This window comes from Centroberyx gerrardi, chromosome 17, assembly GCF_048128805.1.
Source record: "Centroberyx gerrardi isolate f3 chromosome 17, fCenGer3.hap1.cur.20231027, whole genome shotgun sequence".
Lineage (NCBI taxonomy): Eukaryota > Metazoa > Chordata > Actinopteri > Beryciformes > Berycidae > Centroberyx > Centroberyx gerrardi.
The window spans coordinates 5,793,485-5,806,749 of NC_136013.1; the positions used below are offsets into that span (position 1 = coordinate 5,793,485).

Below are 13,265 nucleotides of genomic sequence, written 5' to 3' on the forward strand. Positions count from 1 at the left end.
TGTATTTAAGTCATTGTCCTTAAAAGACCCTATCTTCACATAACTGACATTAGTTTGATAGTGCTTGCTATGATGTATACTATTAATTCACGCCATAAAAAAATTATGTCAGCTTAAAAAGGAGGGTAAACTATTCTGCAAATGTAACTGGGTCAACTGAGTTTGCGTTGCCCCCAGTTTATTTGTAACTGTAGTACTGTGGTTGTAATACTTTAAATTATAGGCTTATCCTGTGACAATTTTTACAATGCAGTGATTTCAGGTGGTGTATATTGAATGCACTAATTCTTTAGATTATTCAGACAGGATGTATGGCACAATTTTTGCAAAATCTTACGCAGTTCCTTATTATCTATGTAGGTGGGCACAGTAAAGAAATGTCATATGATTCACTCACTCATAAAATACCTTAGAAACCATAACAAACACCTTATAAAATACTAGATGAGTGCAGCTCAACAGATCAAGGGTTGCCTTTTAAACCTGTTTTCTAGGCTAACATTTTGTGTGTTGACCCAGAACTTCTAACATTGTCACTGTTAATGTTAGTGACTTGATTTCCACTCCCCAAGATGTAAATACCACCATTCTTTTAGTTTAGTCTTTTAGTTGTTGTTGTTTTTTTACTAAAACATTTTGGAAGGATCAATAAAATTCTGCATAAACAATCAGAAGAGGCATTTTAAAGAAGATATCAGCAATAAATCAAACTGTTTTATTTCTCCATATAGAAAAGAATTAAGTTAAATAGGGAAACAGTCCATCAAAAATTCGGCATCTTGTTTTCAACCGATGGTCCTTGATACATTAACCTTTGTCCCATAAATGAAAAAAAAAAGATGTAACAAAGTGTAAATACCATGTTCACAGTAATAAATATTCAAACAAAATCTTTTGTACATTGACATAATATATATATATACATATATATATATATATTTATATTTATATATATATATATAATCATATACAGTAAAAAGTTCTTTTCAAGTTTATCAAACATAAAACAGTAAAATAAAAATGGCTGAAAAACAGAATGATGATTGCATTTTTTTTTCATTCCCAAGGCATCGGTAACCATGGCCATTCAGAGTCTGTAATAAATAAAATGTGATATTATCTCAAGATTGTAGTGCATCGCTGTAAATAAAAAAAAAAATCATAGTGCAAGTTCTTTTCTCTTTGCGCAACATCATCTTGCAACTTCCAAATGAATCCAGAAGGAATGATGACAAAACAGAAGAGTATGTTGAGCACAGCACCGGCAAGTCTCCCCGACTTCGTCTATTCTACACCACAACTTCCTCTGTAGTCTTGGCAGCAAAAAAAAAAGCTTTCACATGTATGAAACCATGGCAAATATTCAATACCAGGCTTATTTGGCAAATTATTTAAAGATAAACAAAATATAATTAATTTCCACACACTCTTAACACTCAGCTCTGTCAGAATTACAAATCAAACCTGCATTAGTTTACACACACACACACACATACAGTATGTGTGTCTGCCAACAAAATAGTCGATGAAATGCATAGAAAAGAATTACCAGTAGCAAGAACTAACTTAACAGGGCTGTTAACTGTCATGCAGCATTTCTGAGACGCAAAGCAAGGCAGATACTGTAAATGTATGCTTATGTAGTAAAGGATGTTTAATGGATGTATACTCTGCCTCCGCTTGCACTTTTCCCTGGCTTCCTTTCCCCCTCAGCAATAAGGAACGGGGGAGGGGGGAGAGCTCCCATGTCCTTGTTGTCTGCAGGCTTCGGTGTCCTGCTCAAAGCCACGCACGTCTGGCTTTAGTTTTCGCAAAGGTGTGTGTGTGTGTGTGAGATGTGCTTGCTTGGCTCACACCTCTGCACCCAACTCAATGACCCCAGTCTCAATGACGGGCACTAGCTTATCTTCCACCTGTACCAGCAGGATGGTCTTGTCGATATGGGAGCGATTGGCTGGGTCTCGGCTACAAGGCACCCACCGGTGAATCACCTGCAAAGAGCAAACAGAGGTGGCAGTTATGCAAAACGAAGCACCCAATCAAATTTATGAAGCGGTTATTAACAGAACAAGTAGGTCACAGAGGCCACAGACCAAAAAAAATAGGACACAATTCAAATAAAAACGAGAGAATAAAAACCAAATTACATCTACAACATATGAGGTCAGTGTGTGTGTGTGTGTGCTGTATAAATGTGAGAGAATTCTGCATATTCTGCATGTTTATAGCCTATATACTGTATGTTCACCTGCTGATTATGCGCTGTTGTTCATTTTATGTGCTTTTGAAGCTTGTGTTTTCACGTTGCACAAGTAAGGTGCTTCCAATCCCTTTATTTTGATTATATCCCCACTGTTCTTTGACAGAGAAACACCAGGACAAACTACGCTCACTTCTAGAGTCAAGAAGTGAGCAAACGGCACAAACTACTCTCTATTCCAAAGACTAACTTTGATGCTTGCTGTGTGTTATGTAGGGGAATAATACCGTTTATATGCGTACGCAACAATGGTGGTAAAAATGACTTACATGTCCTTCCATGCCCTCTAGGGGGCTCCAGTCCCTCCAGCAGGTCCGACCTGCCCTCAGCCTCACCGTCTCGTCAGGCCACTGCAGCTCCTTCCGCTTCGATAAGTTGATGTTCTCCAGCACCTGGCACACATCCACGATCTAGACGGCATCAGAGAACAACACAGGTTTTTTTTCCAACCCTTTCAACCAATTTCATCAGAGAGGAAATATCATCGGTCCGCACAGGATGTCATTATTTAATTTCCAGTGTTGTGATTTCCTGGATGCTGTGGCAGCTGCAGCGTTATTTATTCAATGAACGAGACTGTGTGTACGCAGTGTTTGTGTTTTGTGTCCTGCAGGCCTCTTTCCATAGTTTCAATTCAGAGGAGCAGATAAATGTACAGATGTTTCAGTCATTGGCAGTTATCAGTGAACTCAAGGGCAATTCAACAAGGGCTGAAACATCTGTACATTTATCTATTTTTTGGGCATTTTTGCCTTTATTTGACAGTTGACAGTAGTGAGAGAGACAGGAAAAATTGGGAGAGAGAGAGAGGGATGATATGCGACCCAAGGGCCCAGGCCTGGACAAATGATTACTAGCCCAGGATAGATAATGTTATATTCAAGTTTACCGAGGCAGATCATGGTCTAAAATTATATACATGGATAAAAATCAAAGTTTATGTTCTCTTGTATGTTTCATATTATGACTAGCTCAGTAACTGTAATGTAAAGTTCAAGTTTAACAAGGTAAACCATGCTCCTCCAATTGAAAATCTGCTGCCCAATCCTTTTCTGGACTGAGCTAATTTCATGCCCTACTTATTTTTAGTACAATTTACAAACCTGCACTCTGTAGGAGATGTCATCTCTGCGCACGGTGGAGACGGTGGGGTTGTGTTGGTGGGGGTGGTGATGGTGGTGATGGTGCTGGCTGAGGGGGTCGGCCACGGCGCTACACAGGCCGTCGTTGCCCAGAAGGCCCACCAGCGTGTGGCGTTTGCAGGGAGGGATGCTGTGGCTGGAGAGGGAGGCGGAGGGGCCGGCCGGGTCGGAGGTGGAGCCCAGCCGCAGCTGCAGGGAGGTGGGGAGCGTGCGCAGAGACAGCTGGCTGGTGGAGGAGCGTCGGCAGGGCTCCAGGCCGGTGGTGGAGGTCCGCAGGGAGGAGTGGCGGCTGCTGCTGTAGCGGTAGGAGGACGACTGGCTGGCCACAGAGGCTCGGGCGGGGGAGTGGCGAACCAAGCCAGACTGAACGGACTGGGAACTCTGACTGGTGCCTGGACACAGAGAAATGGGGAGGGGGGGGGAATTCAGACATAGACCACCATGTGAAGTAATAATAAGAAATGTTGCATATGGGTATAATATGTTGACTGGCAGTTTTTGTTTACTTGTTTACTTCTTTTTTTCTTTTCCCCTCTGTTTTTTTTTCTTTAAGCTTTCTGTAAGTTTTGCGATCCCTTTTGGGCAGGGATGGGAGAATGCAACTTGTATGCTTTTTCTGTTATGATTGGAAAACCTGAAAACCTGAAATAAACAAAATAGACACAAATGTTGCTTATGGCAGTGAAAATGTCATTTTAAATAGTTGTGGTCTGTGTATTTTTTCTGTTTTATGTGAAGCACATTGTATTTTCCTTGTGTATGAAATGTGCTAAATAAAGTTTGCCTTGCCTTCCCTTGCCTTGCCTCTTTATTCTAACACTTTTTAAAGCTAAACTTTATGTAAAGAATACACGTTTTTGCCGGTTTGGTAAACATGAGCGTACCGTGTGCAGTTTACTGATGTCACGTTGCATGATTTGTGGGTATTGAAGTTCAAATTTTTCAAACAGTTTACTCTCACTGCCATTTGAAGCCACTAACATGTGAATTTGCCTAGTGCAGCATTCAAAATGACTGTATGAATTGATGTATTAAGGGTGGCTCCAGTGAGAGTCGAACCCCTTAACCTGGCGATGTCAGTGCCATGCTTTCCCTAGTGAGTTTAACAGGACCACATAAGAATAACTTGTTGTAGTAGTGGTATTAGTAGTAATCATGGTGTGTTGTCGGTAGTAGAATCTATGATGCACTGAGTTCTCACCCAGAGAGTGTGGCTGGTAAGAGTGAGGAGCGGCCGGTCCGGAGATCCCACCCTGCGACGCCGAGCTCTGCTGAGAGTCGCTGACCCCCGTCCCGTTCCCGCTGCCACAGGACAGCCCCCCCGCGTCTGAATCCTCAATATTCCCTCCACTGTTACAGCCCGCTCCGCAGCCCTTTCGTAACCTAGAAGAAGAGAAAATAAAAATCATCAGAATAGAGTCCAATTCACCAAAAAAAAAAAAAGGAAAACATGAACAGGATGCAGACTAATGACTAATGATACAAATAAATCTGTCATTTCATACTGTTACTTGACATAAAGGCATCAAACTTAACATTTGCCACTTGGTAGATGTTTTGTGCTTTAAAAGTACCACGAGTGCACACATTTTTAGCAAGTGTGGCCCCGGTGGGAATCAGATCTCTAACCCTGGCAGTGTTAATTCCACACTCTATCCATACAGCTACACAGAACTACAAACCTGTGCCAGGTGCTGACAACAAAGTTGCGGATGTTCCCGATGCTGATGGGCCCTCCCAGGATGTGTCCGAGCTGGGGGTGGGAGTTGCAGTAGGAGGTGGTCAGCGGAGACACGTAGATGGGATATCCAATGGGTTGGTCGCAGGAGGAGTTGATCATGTTGCGCAGAGCCTGCTTGGCGTTCTGGATGCTCCCGCGCTCCGGGTTTCTGTTTCTCAGGAACACCAACTCCTGCTGCTGCCCCGCCCACAGGCCTCGAACACATTCTTTATTCACCTGCAGCATGACAGGCAAATGATCATTAAATATTGGGTCTGAAAATAATCAATGAATCAAAAGCAATTTTTTTTCAATAGTACAGTAGTGTATGCCTTGTGTATCCTTCCTCTTAATGTGATACTTTATTGATCCATGTAAGGAAATTCTCTTTTCTCTTGCCCCCTGGTAGTGATTTAGCGTCTTGCTCAAGGACACTTAGGCAGGACAGATGCTTGCTGACATAGAACTTGACCAACCATATATATTTATTTTAATCACAGTTGTATATGGAATTTTATTGGAAAGGAGTTGTGATGACATCCGTTTTCTTTTCCCACTGGCTTTCTACCTTCTAGCCTTTCTCCCTGTCCCTTCTCACTATTTCATTCACAAATTTCTGTCTTGGCTAATCCGGCTGCTCTATCCTTTATACTCTCTCGGCTGGCATCTGCTACAGGCTGTGTCTTCTCTCCAATTGTTGAAACTGGAGCTTTCTGCCCCACTTCAGCCTCTCTTTCTCTCTCCTGTCTCCTAAAAGCTTTCTGAGGGTTTCTGACGGCTCATCTATCGCACTGCCCACCTTGATGACGCGGAAGCTGAGGTATCGTCGATTGAGCATAATGATTTTGTACTCGTTGGTGCCCTCGTCAAGGACGTGGCGCAGGGCGAGGAGCGACGGGGAGTTGGACAGCACAGCGCTCCTCCAGGCCGGGTCGCCCTCGTGAGCGATGACCAGGTTCTGCTGATGGGAGGAGATGGCCTCGAAAAGAACGGCCGGCTCGTCGTACTCATCTGGGGACGTGAAGTGGTCCTGACAGAGGGGAGACAAGCAGCACTTTGTTAAAGATCACATTTATGGCATTTCTGCTATAGTAGATAGTGAGGTGGAGATAAGAGAGAGGGGATAATGTGACGAAAAGCCTAAACTTGCATTCCTTTACAGTTCCATTTGAGACATGGGGAGGGACTGTTCAAAAGTGGCCGGGTCGGACCAGAACAAACAAACCCATTGCATACTCAGTGTAGTTGGTGAAGCAACTGACATGCTTTGCTGTCATAAATTACAGATTTTTCAAGATGAATAAATTCCAGCCACCGGTATGCAACCATGGTGTCTTATGAAAAGGAAGCAGGATTTTAGGGGTTGAACACCCAAAAATGCACCACTGTACCAAGTTGCCACTTGTGTTACTTTGAAAGTTATGAAGCTGCAGGTTTTAAGTGATAATAACGGCAGAGAGGGGATTGTTCAAAATATACAGTATATAAACCATGTTCCACTTGCAGTCTCTCACCTGGTGCAGTTTGAGAGACATTCGGATTCCAGGAACCACAACTTTCCTCAGCAGTTCCATGTCTGCGAAGATCCACTCGTCTCGTACTGAAGAGATGCGGAAGTCTCCCTTGAATAACGCATGCAGTCCATACAGGAAAGACTCCAGATTGCTGTGGTAAAGAGAAGAGAGAGCAAGGACATACAGTATGGTCATTACTCAAAATCCTATTTATCCAGAGCAATCATCGCTCTGTGTAACATCCAGCTCCTAAGCACAGTAAGACATTGATGTGTACGTGTATGCATGTATGATATGTGGGTGGGTATGTGACTTATTTTGTTTTCCTTGTCTTGTATGTTATGCCTTTTCATTCTTTGGAAAATAAAAGCAGCAAAGAAAGAAAAGCATTCATGATCAGTCTTAGTTTGGCCAGAGAAACATTTGTGATTGTATTATCCTGTCTTATGTCTGCTTATTTGACCCACATATGTGAAATATCTCTCAGTCCTTGAAAAGCCCTATAAAACTTCGGAGTTACGATAACGAAGATTACTAAATAACCTGGACATATGATGCGCTGCCGTCCCCAGAGCTCTCCTTCCCAACACACACAGGCCGAAGCACAGCAACACCAGAGCCGAGTCTTTCTCGCTGTCCAACGGCTGGAAACAAAGCAGAGAGACAGGGAAAATATTAACGAAACTTCAAAATACCAGGTATGTTGTTCTGATTATAAAACATTTTTGAAAGGCATTAAAATAACATAACATATGCTGTTTGGTGGTAACCTTTATCCAAAGCACCTTACAGTACATTCTAATTTGGGTGGCCCCAGTAGGAATTGAACCCATAATCCTGATATTTTCAGTGTCTTGCTCCACTCATTAAACAAGTGAAAATGTCGTCCTCCACAAATGATGCAGGCACTCCTTGGAGCAATCAGTAACAGATGCACCATGCCTCCAAGTTTCATCAAAATTGGAGCAGTGGTGTAGCAGTTATGGCCTTTCAAAGTTTGAAATTTTGACCTTGAATTATAGCGTCCTCATCAGTGCAATATTTTACACTTTCACCAGAAATGTGTCATCCCTCCAAATGTCGTCAAAATTGGACCAGTGGTGTCTGAGATATCCTGTTTGAGTTGAAAATCTTGACTTTTAACGCCAACCAGTGTCATTTGTAAGGATAGCTGGATGTGTGTAGTAAGTTTCGTGTCAATTGGACCTGAGATATCACGACTGACATCACGTGGGGGGACGATAACACAGAACCATATTACAAAAACAAAACTATACTTCAGAGAGCAACATTACCTTCGCCCTTCGAGAGTTGCAGTACTGGATCCAGCCCAGGTAGACCCCACAGAAGCTGTCCCTGGAGATGCCTGCGAGCCGATGGTCGTAGTCCTCGTCGATGTTGGGATTAAAAGTGGGATCCAGATCGACGTAGTTCCTCTCTCCGCATCCCCGCAGGCCGTCTTTCATGGTCTCATTAGCCAGCCACTCTTCCAGTTTGGGGGAGGCGATCACATAGTAGATGATACCCTGAAACCAGGAAGGAATGATGGAGTGCAGGTTTTAGAACCCACCTACTGATTGGTACATTTCTATAATGTACGCACATTTAGATCTGGTGCACTACTGTATATCCATGTCTGGTAATCACAAACTTTGAATTTGGTTTGATTTATGTGAAAGGCAATAAATGGAGTAATGAATATGCATCATATGAAGAGCTGCTTCCACAAGAGATCAGCATTTAAAAAGTGATATCCACCAAAAAAGTGATTGACAATGTTACTTTTTACAAAGTATGGTAGGTAATTTAAATAATCTGTGACACTTCCATATAATTAATGTTCATCTTGTTACTCTCTATCACCTGAAATAACACAATAGTGATTCATCATATACCCAGTTCATGAAAACTTTAACATTCGCTATTGATTTTCCCAAAATATATACATAGCATTTTAGAAGGGAACTTGTCAGTATTCTACAAGTGCCATACACTGTAGAATGGTAATCTAAAATAATATAAACACTTCCATCCTTATTCCAGAGTGAGGGACATCCCACTAACCTTGACATAGTAGGTGGTGAGGATGCGCCGTAGATCAAACACCTGCAGCATGGAGGCGGCGCTGTTATCAGTGATGCTGTAGCCCTCCAACACGTACTTGGTGACCAGCACCTCCCAGGCCAGCCAGCGCTGCCCGAAGGCGGCGTTGAAGGAGAGGACGTGGGGGAGGTGGCCCGGCTCACAGCAACAGCAGCCCTCGTCTTCCTCCACCCCCTCCGTGATGGCCTCCACTTCCCTCTGCTGGCAGTAGGTTCCTGTGAAAGGAGAATCGGCAGGTTTATGAGATGACAACACTGTGGGATGACAACAGTATACCAAACAGAAGTCTATTCAACCAAGCCATTGCTAGAGAAATCGTGGCAATTATGAAAACTGTCAAATTGATAGAATCTCATTTCCCCTTGTCTGAATCCTTTGAATTCCACGTTGAAAGACAGAGGCGCCAGAAAGAAATAGCTAATTTCCGCTGTTGTCATTGATATTGGAGAGCTGAGGAAAGAGATTATTTTTCAACAGCGACAGTTGCAAAGTTGCTAAGATAATGCTGAGGATCCCCTGCTGTGATTAGTGTCTACAATTTGTATGTAAATTTCAAAGTGTGTCACATTGAACTCTGTTTCACATTAGTTTCAGCAGGTTTATTAGACGGCAGAACACTACTGGCTGCATTACATAAGGTCATTTTGATAAAGCACACCTAAGTGTGTTCTACAGGAAGATAAAGCACGACTGGGGCATCGATTTGACCAATCAGATGGCTTGCTAGCAACTCACTGTATAATTGGCAGCACTGAGCAACTAGTCAATAATCCTCATTCATTCTACCTTCCAACCAGCAGACCTGGGTCAAACAGTATTTGCAAATAATTATTGGGGTTTGTTTTAACCTGCTTGGAATACCAGATGGGTGGGGTTTTACTGCATCAGAACAATTCAGATTGAGAAATGGAAGCTGTCAATCAAAGAAAAGTATACTACCTTGACTTTCAAATACTTTCAAACTTACTGGAACTCATTGTGTTGTCCTACATGGAAAACCCCATCCATCTGATAAACTAAGATAGTCAAAAATACTTCACTGAGAATTATTTCCAAAATACTACTTGACCCAGATCGATTCAACTCTAATATCATCAAGCCCTATGTATTCTTGTTCTTTTGGCATGATAAAACCATCCACCTAACATAACACACATACGCAATTTTGTGGACATTTTTCTTACAGTACTACAAGCACATTATACTATTAGCATGGATTGCCCCAGTGGGAATCAATCATCACCCTGACAGATTCAGTGCCTCCTCCTTACCTCTGAACTCCAGCCCTCGGAGCTGAAAGGTGACCAGGCCGTTGCCGATCTCCACCAGATGCACCAGAGCGTTCAGGTAGTCGGAGGCCAGGATGAAGCAATCCCCGGTGCCAAAGTTGCCCCAGCGGCCCAGGAGGAGGTCTCCACACAGGCTGTGCTGCAGGGAGCGGGTAAGGTGCTCATAGAAGATGGAGTTCAAGTTGTTGTCATCAGAGCCTAAGGAGAGAAGGAAGAATGTTGGGAAAAAAGAAAGTAAGGAAATAAGCATGGGAGGAAGGAAAGGGAAGAAAAGTGAAACACACTATTGTATTTCATTTTCATCATTGACAACATTGGAATGGATTGAAGGATTAAAGCTGCACTAGGCAAGATTTTTAACAAACAGTTACCTCTCAGCCCCAACATGCCTAGTGCAGGTTTACCCAAATAAACAAATAATTTCTACAAATGCACTCTAGTTTAATAGATAGATCAGATCCTGTGTGCTGTCAAATTAAACTGTAAGGGGAAAAAATAACTCATAAAATGTACTATTCTGCCCCCACCTGGGTTTCTATCAAGCTGAGAGGCCAGTCGTGTGTTGGAGTGATCAACTCTCTTGGTGCTACAACAAAAAGAGAAAAAAAACAGACACATTTACCAAAATCAAACTTTAGAGGCATATTCAATGTAAGATTTGCATTTAAGATTTTTCAGCATAGGATGTTGTCCCTACTTGTAGTCTCTCTCCCAGAACTTGACAGGGCGAACATAGGAGGTGATGAAGATGGCACTGCCCAGGAAGGGGTTGAGGGGCGTGGAGAAGATGGCTGAAACTACAGCCTGGACAAACAGCATGGCAGAGTCTGGGAGGGCGCTGAAGTCAAGGATCACTTGAAAAATATTTCTGCTTCACTGTACATAGCATTTTGTTATCTATCGTATGTTTAGGTGACTGCTAAAATACCATACATTTAGATACATTGATAATACTGAGCCACATTTCAGCTACTACTCCTCACATGTCAGTATCATAGTCAAAGTTTGGTTCCATGCACATTAATCTTCTGATATTTTTCTGGATACCCAAGTACTGTATTTTTAATTGTCGTTTTATAAACACCAAATCTGACCTAAAATGACCCATATATGCCAATTATGAGAAAACCAAATATGATGGCTGGGAAATACCAATATTATCTGAGGGAAGTAAACAACTTATCCCATTTACTGTAGGTTACCGCTGTCTATGTTCTGTTTCCATGGTAATATTCAGAATATTCTGCATATTTATGTACACAGGGATTTTTCTGATCGGAATATAAAAATACCTAACTTTGCTGTGTGGAGGGAGGCAAGAGAAAAGAGATGCTCCCTACGAGGATCAATTTACTATCACATTTTATTGTTATAACGTTCTGCGGCTCTATGTCAACCTGTGTTGAAAGCGAGCAGTGAAAGGATACGAGGCACAGCAAAGGGCTGAGCGAAGGCGTGGAAGGCCGACCCCCAGGTGATCTGCCAGGGGGCGATGTAGGTGTAGACGAAGCGCAGCTTGTAGAACAGCTCCCACAGCTGCAGAAAACCACAGTAAATCAGAGAGAAAAAGCAGTGAAGGGAATGAAAATCAATCTAGATCACTCGAGGCATGTGATCAGGTGCACAAAAAGTGCTAGAACGATAATCTCCCATTAGAAATTAATGGAAAATCTGTGTCCAAAAAACATTGAAATCCATATAAAAATCTAGAAAAAAATAACATCCCTGCACCTGTATAGAGAAAAATAAACTCATTTTGTTTTGCTGTAACCTTTTCTCCACTATAAAAATAACCAGGCAGTCTAAATTCTATTTTATATTTTACTTTATAATTATGACTATTCCTATGTTTTGCTCTATTTTTGCATGAATTGTTACCCTTAACCTTAATCGTCTGAGCGCCTTGGAAAAGCACTAGAGTACAAGAATGCATTATGTATTCGTCTCACCTTGCTGAAGACAATGGACATGAGGAAGAGGTCGAGCAGCAGCGTCTCAGACAGGTGACGGTAGTCGAAGGTGAAGAAGAGGACGGTGAACAGGACCGTCACATACTGGTAGGTGGGACTGCTGTAGGAGGAGCGCAGCAGCTTCAGGCCGGCCACAGTGATCATCAGAGCACCGACCCTGGAGGACAGTTAAAATATTAAAAAAAAAAGAAAACTCCATCAGAGACCTTCAACACTGTCTGGGAATAGGTCAAACATGTTGGTGTTGGTAAAACTTTACTTTAACCCAACCTGGAAATTTCTTAACCTCCAATAAACAGATTACAGAGCAACAATAAACTAGATAAACTTAACTTCTTTAAATGTTTTTTAAAGCTTTATAACGTCATTATAAATGCTCGTAAACTAGTTATAAACGGTATAAATTATTAATAACAGTTAAATGCTTTATGAAGCATATATAAAGCATAAAAATACATTATAAACACATATGAATTAATTATAAACTAGTTGCAAGTCACTGAGCCATTAATTGTTCATACGGTTGGGATATTGCAAATTATTACCATGAAGCGTTGATCAAGAACTTTGCAGTTGTTTGATTGTCAATATATTTCCAGTACCAGTGTACTGAAGTCTCTTTTAATACACAATATAATTTGGTGGAGAATGCCATTGGAGAAAATTGTCTGCCAGTCCAGGTTATATTGTGTTATACAATTAGGGAGAAAGTATGTCCATCTACTTGAAATAATGTGTACCTGACTGTTTTTACAGGAACAATGGGGAAATGGGGAAAAAAGATTAAATGATGTGGGATAACAGAAAGAAGCCTCACTCTGTGTCAAGTTTCTTTGGACTGGCGAGCTCTCTGGCGCTGCCACTCAGCTCATTAAGGATGACGAGTGGATAGAGGACATTCTTCTCCAAAAACAGCAGCCACACATGAAGCTTTTCAAACCACATCACATGGGCTGCATCTGGAAAGACACAAAGTTGAAACATAGAGATTCTTCATTAACCCCGGGGGGAATTTGGGTCTCACAGTTTACCACTTTAAACATAACTTAGAAACAAAGGAGTGATGCTGAAAACTACTTCTCTGTTTGCTATATCTGATGCAGCGTACTCACCCCTGACTTCAAACTGATAATACTCCTTAGTTTTGAGCAGAGGGTGAGAGAAGCAGTACCAGGGCAGCTGCTTGCGGACCTGAGGCAGCAGGTAGTGGGTGAGCAGCCCCACCGCTCCCAGCAGTGCATACAGGACATAACTCAGGAAAGGCTGA

General features: G+C 42.1%; 1 protein-coding gene across 1 annotated transcript in view; it reads right to left on the reverse strand.

Annotated features, from left to right (window-relative positions):
* Positions 1-701: 701 nt before the first annotated feature.
* Positions 702-13,265, reverse strand: part of pcnx1 (pecanex 1) — a 36,696-nt gene continuing 24,132 nt past the window's right edge. The window contains exons 20-36 of the mRNA XM_071896863.2: positions 13,111-13,261; positions 12,816-12,957; positions 11,978-12,155; positions 11,456-11,564; positions 10,726-10,855; positions 10,556-10,614; positions 10,011-10,226; positions 8,701-8,954; positions 7,932-8,162; positions 7,180-7,280; positions 6,637-6,787; positions 5,922-6,152; positions 5,085-5,359; positions 4,604-4,785; positions 3,364-3,794; positions 2,530-2,670; positions 702-1,991 (exon numbers count right to left, since the gene is read on the reverse strand). Of these exons, the coding sequence (XP_071752964.2) occupies positions 1,851-1,991; positions 2,530-2,670; positions 3,364-3,794; positions 4,604-4,785; positions 5,085-5,359; positions 5,922-6,152; positions 6,637-6,787; positions 7,180-7,280; positions 7,932-8,162; positions 8,701-8,954; positions 10,011-10,226; positions 10,556-10,614; positions 10,726-10,855; positions 11,456-11,564; positions 11,978-12,155; positions 12,816-12,957; positions 13,111-13,261 (3,123 nt within the window). The 3' untranslated portion in view covers positions 702-1,850. The remainder of the gene's footprint in view (positions 1,992-2,529; positions 2,671-3,363; positions 3,795-4,603; positions 4,786-5,084; positions 5,360-5,921; positions 6,153-6,636; positions 6,788-7,179; positions 7,281-7,931; positions 8,163-8,700; positions 8,955-10,010; positions 10,227-10,555; positions 10,615-10,725; positions 10,856-11,455; positions 11,565-11,977; positions 12,156-12,815; positions 12,958-13,110; positions 13,262-13,265) is intronic.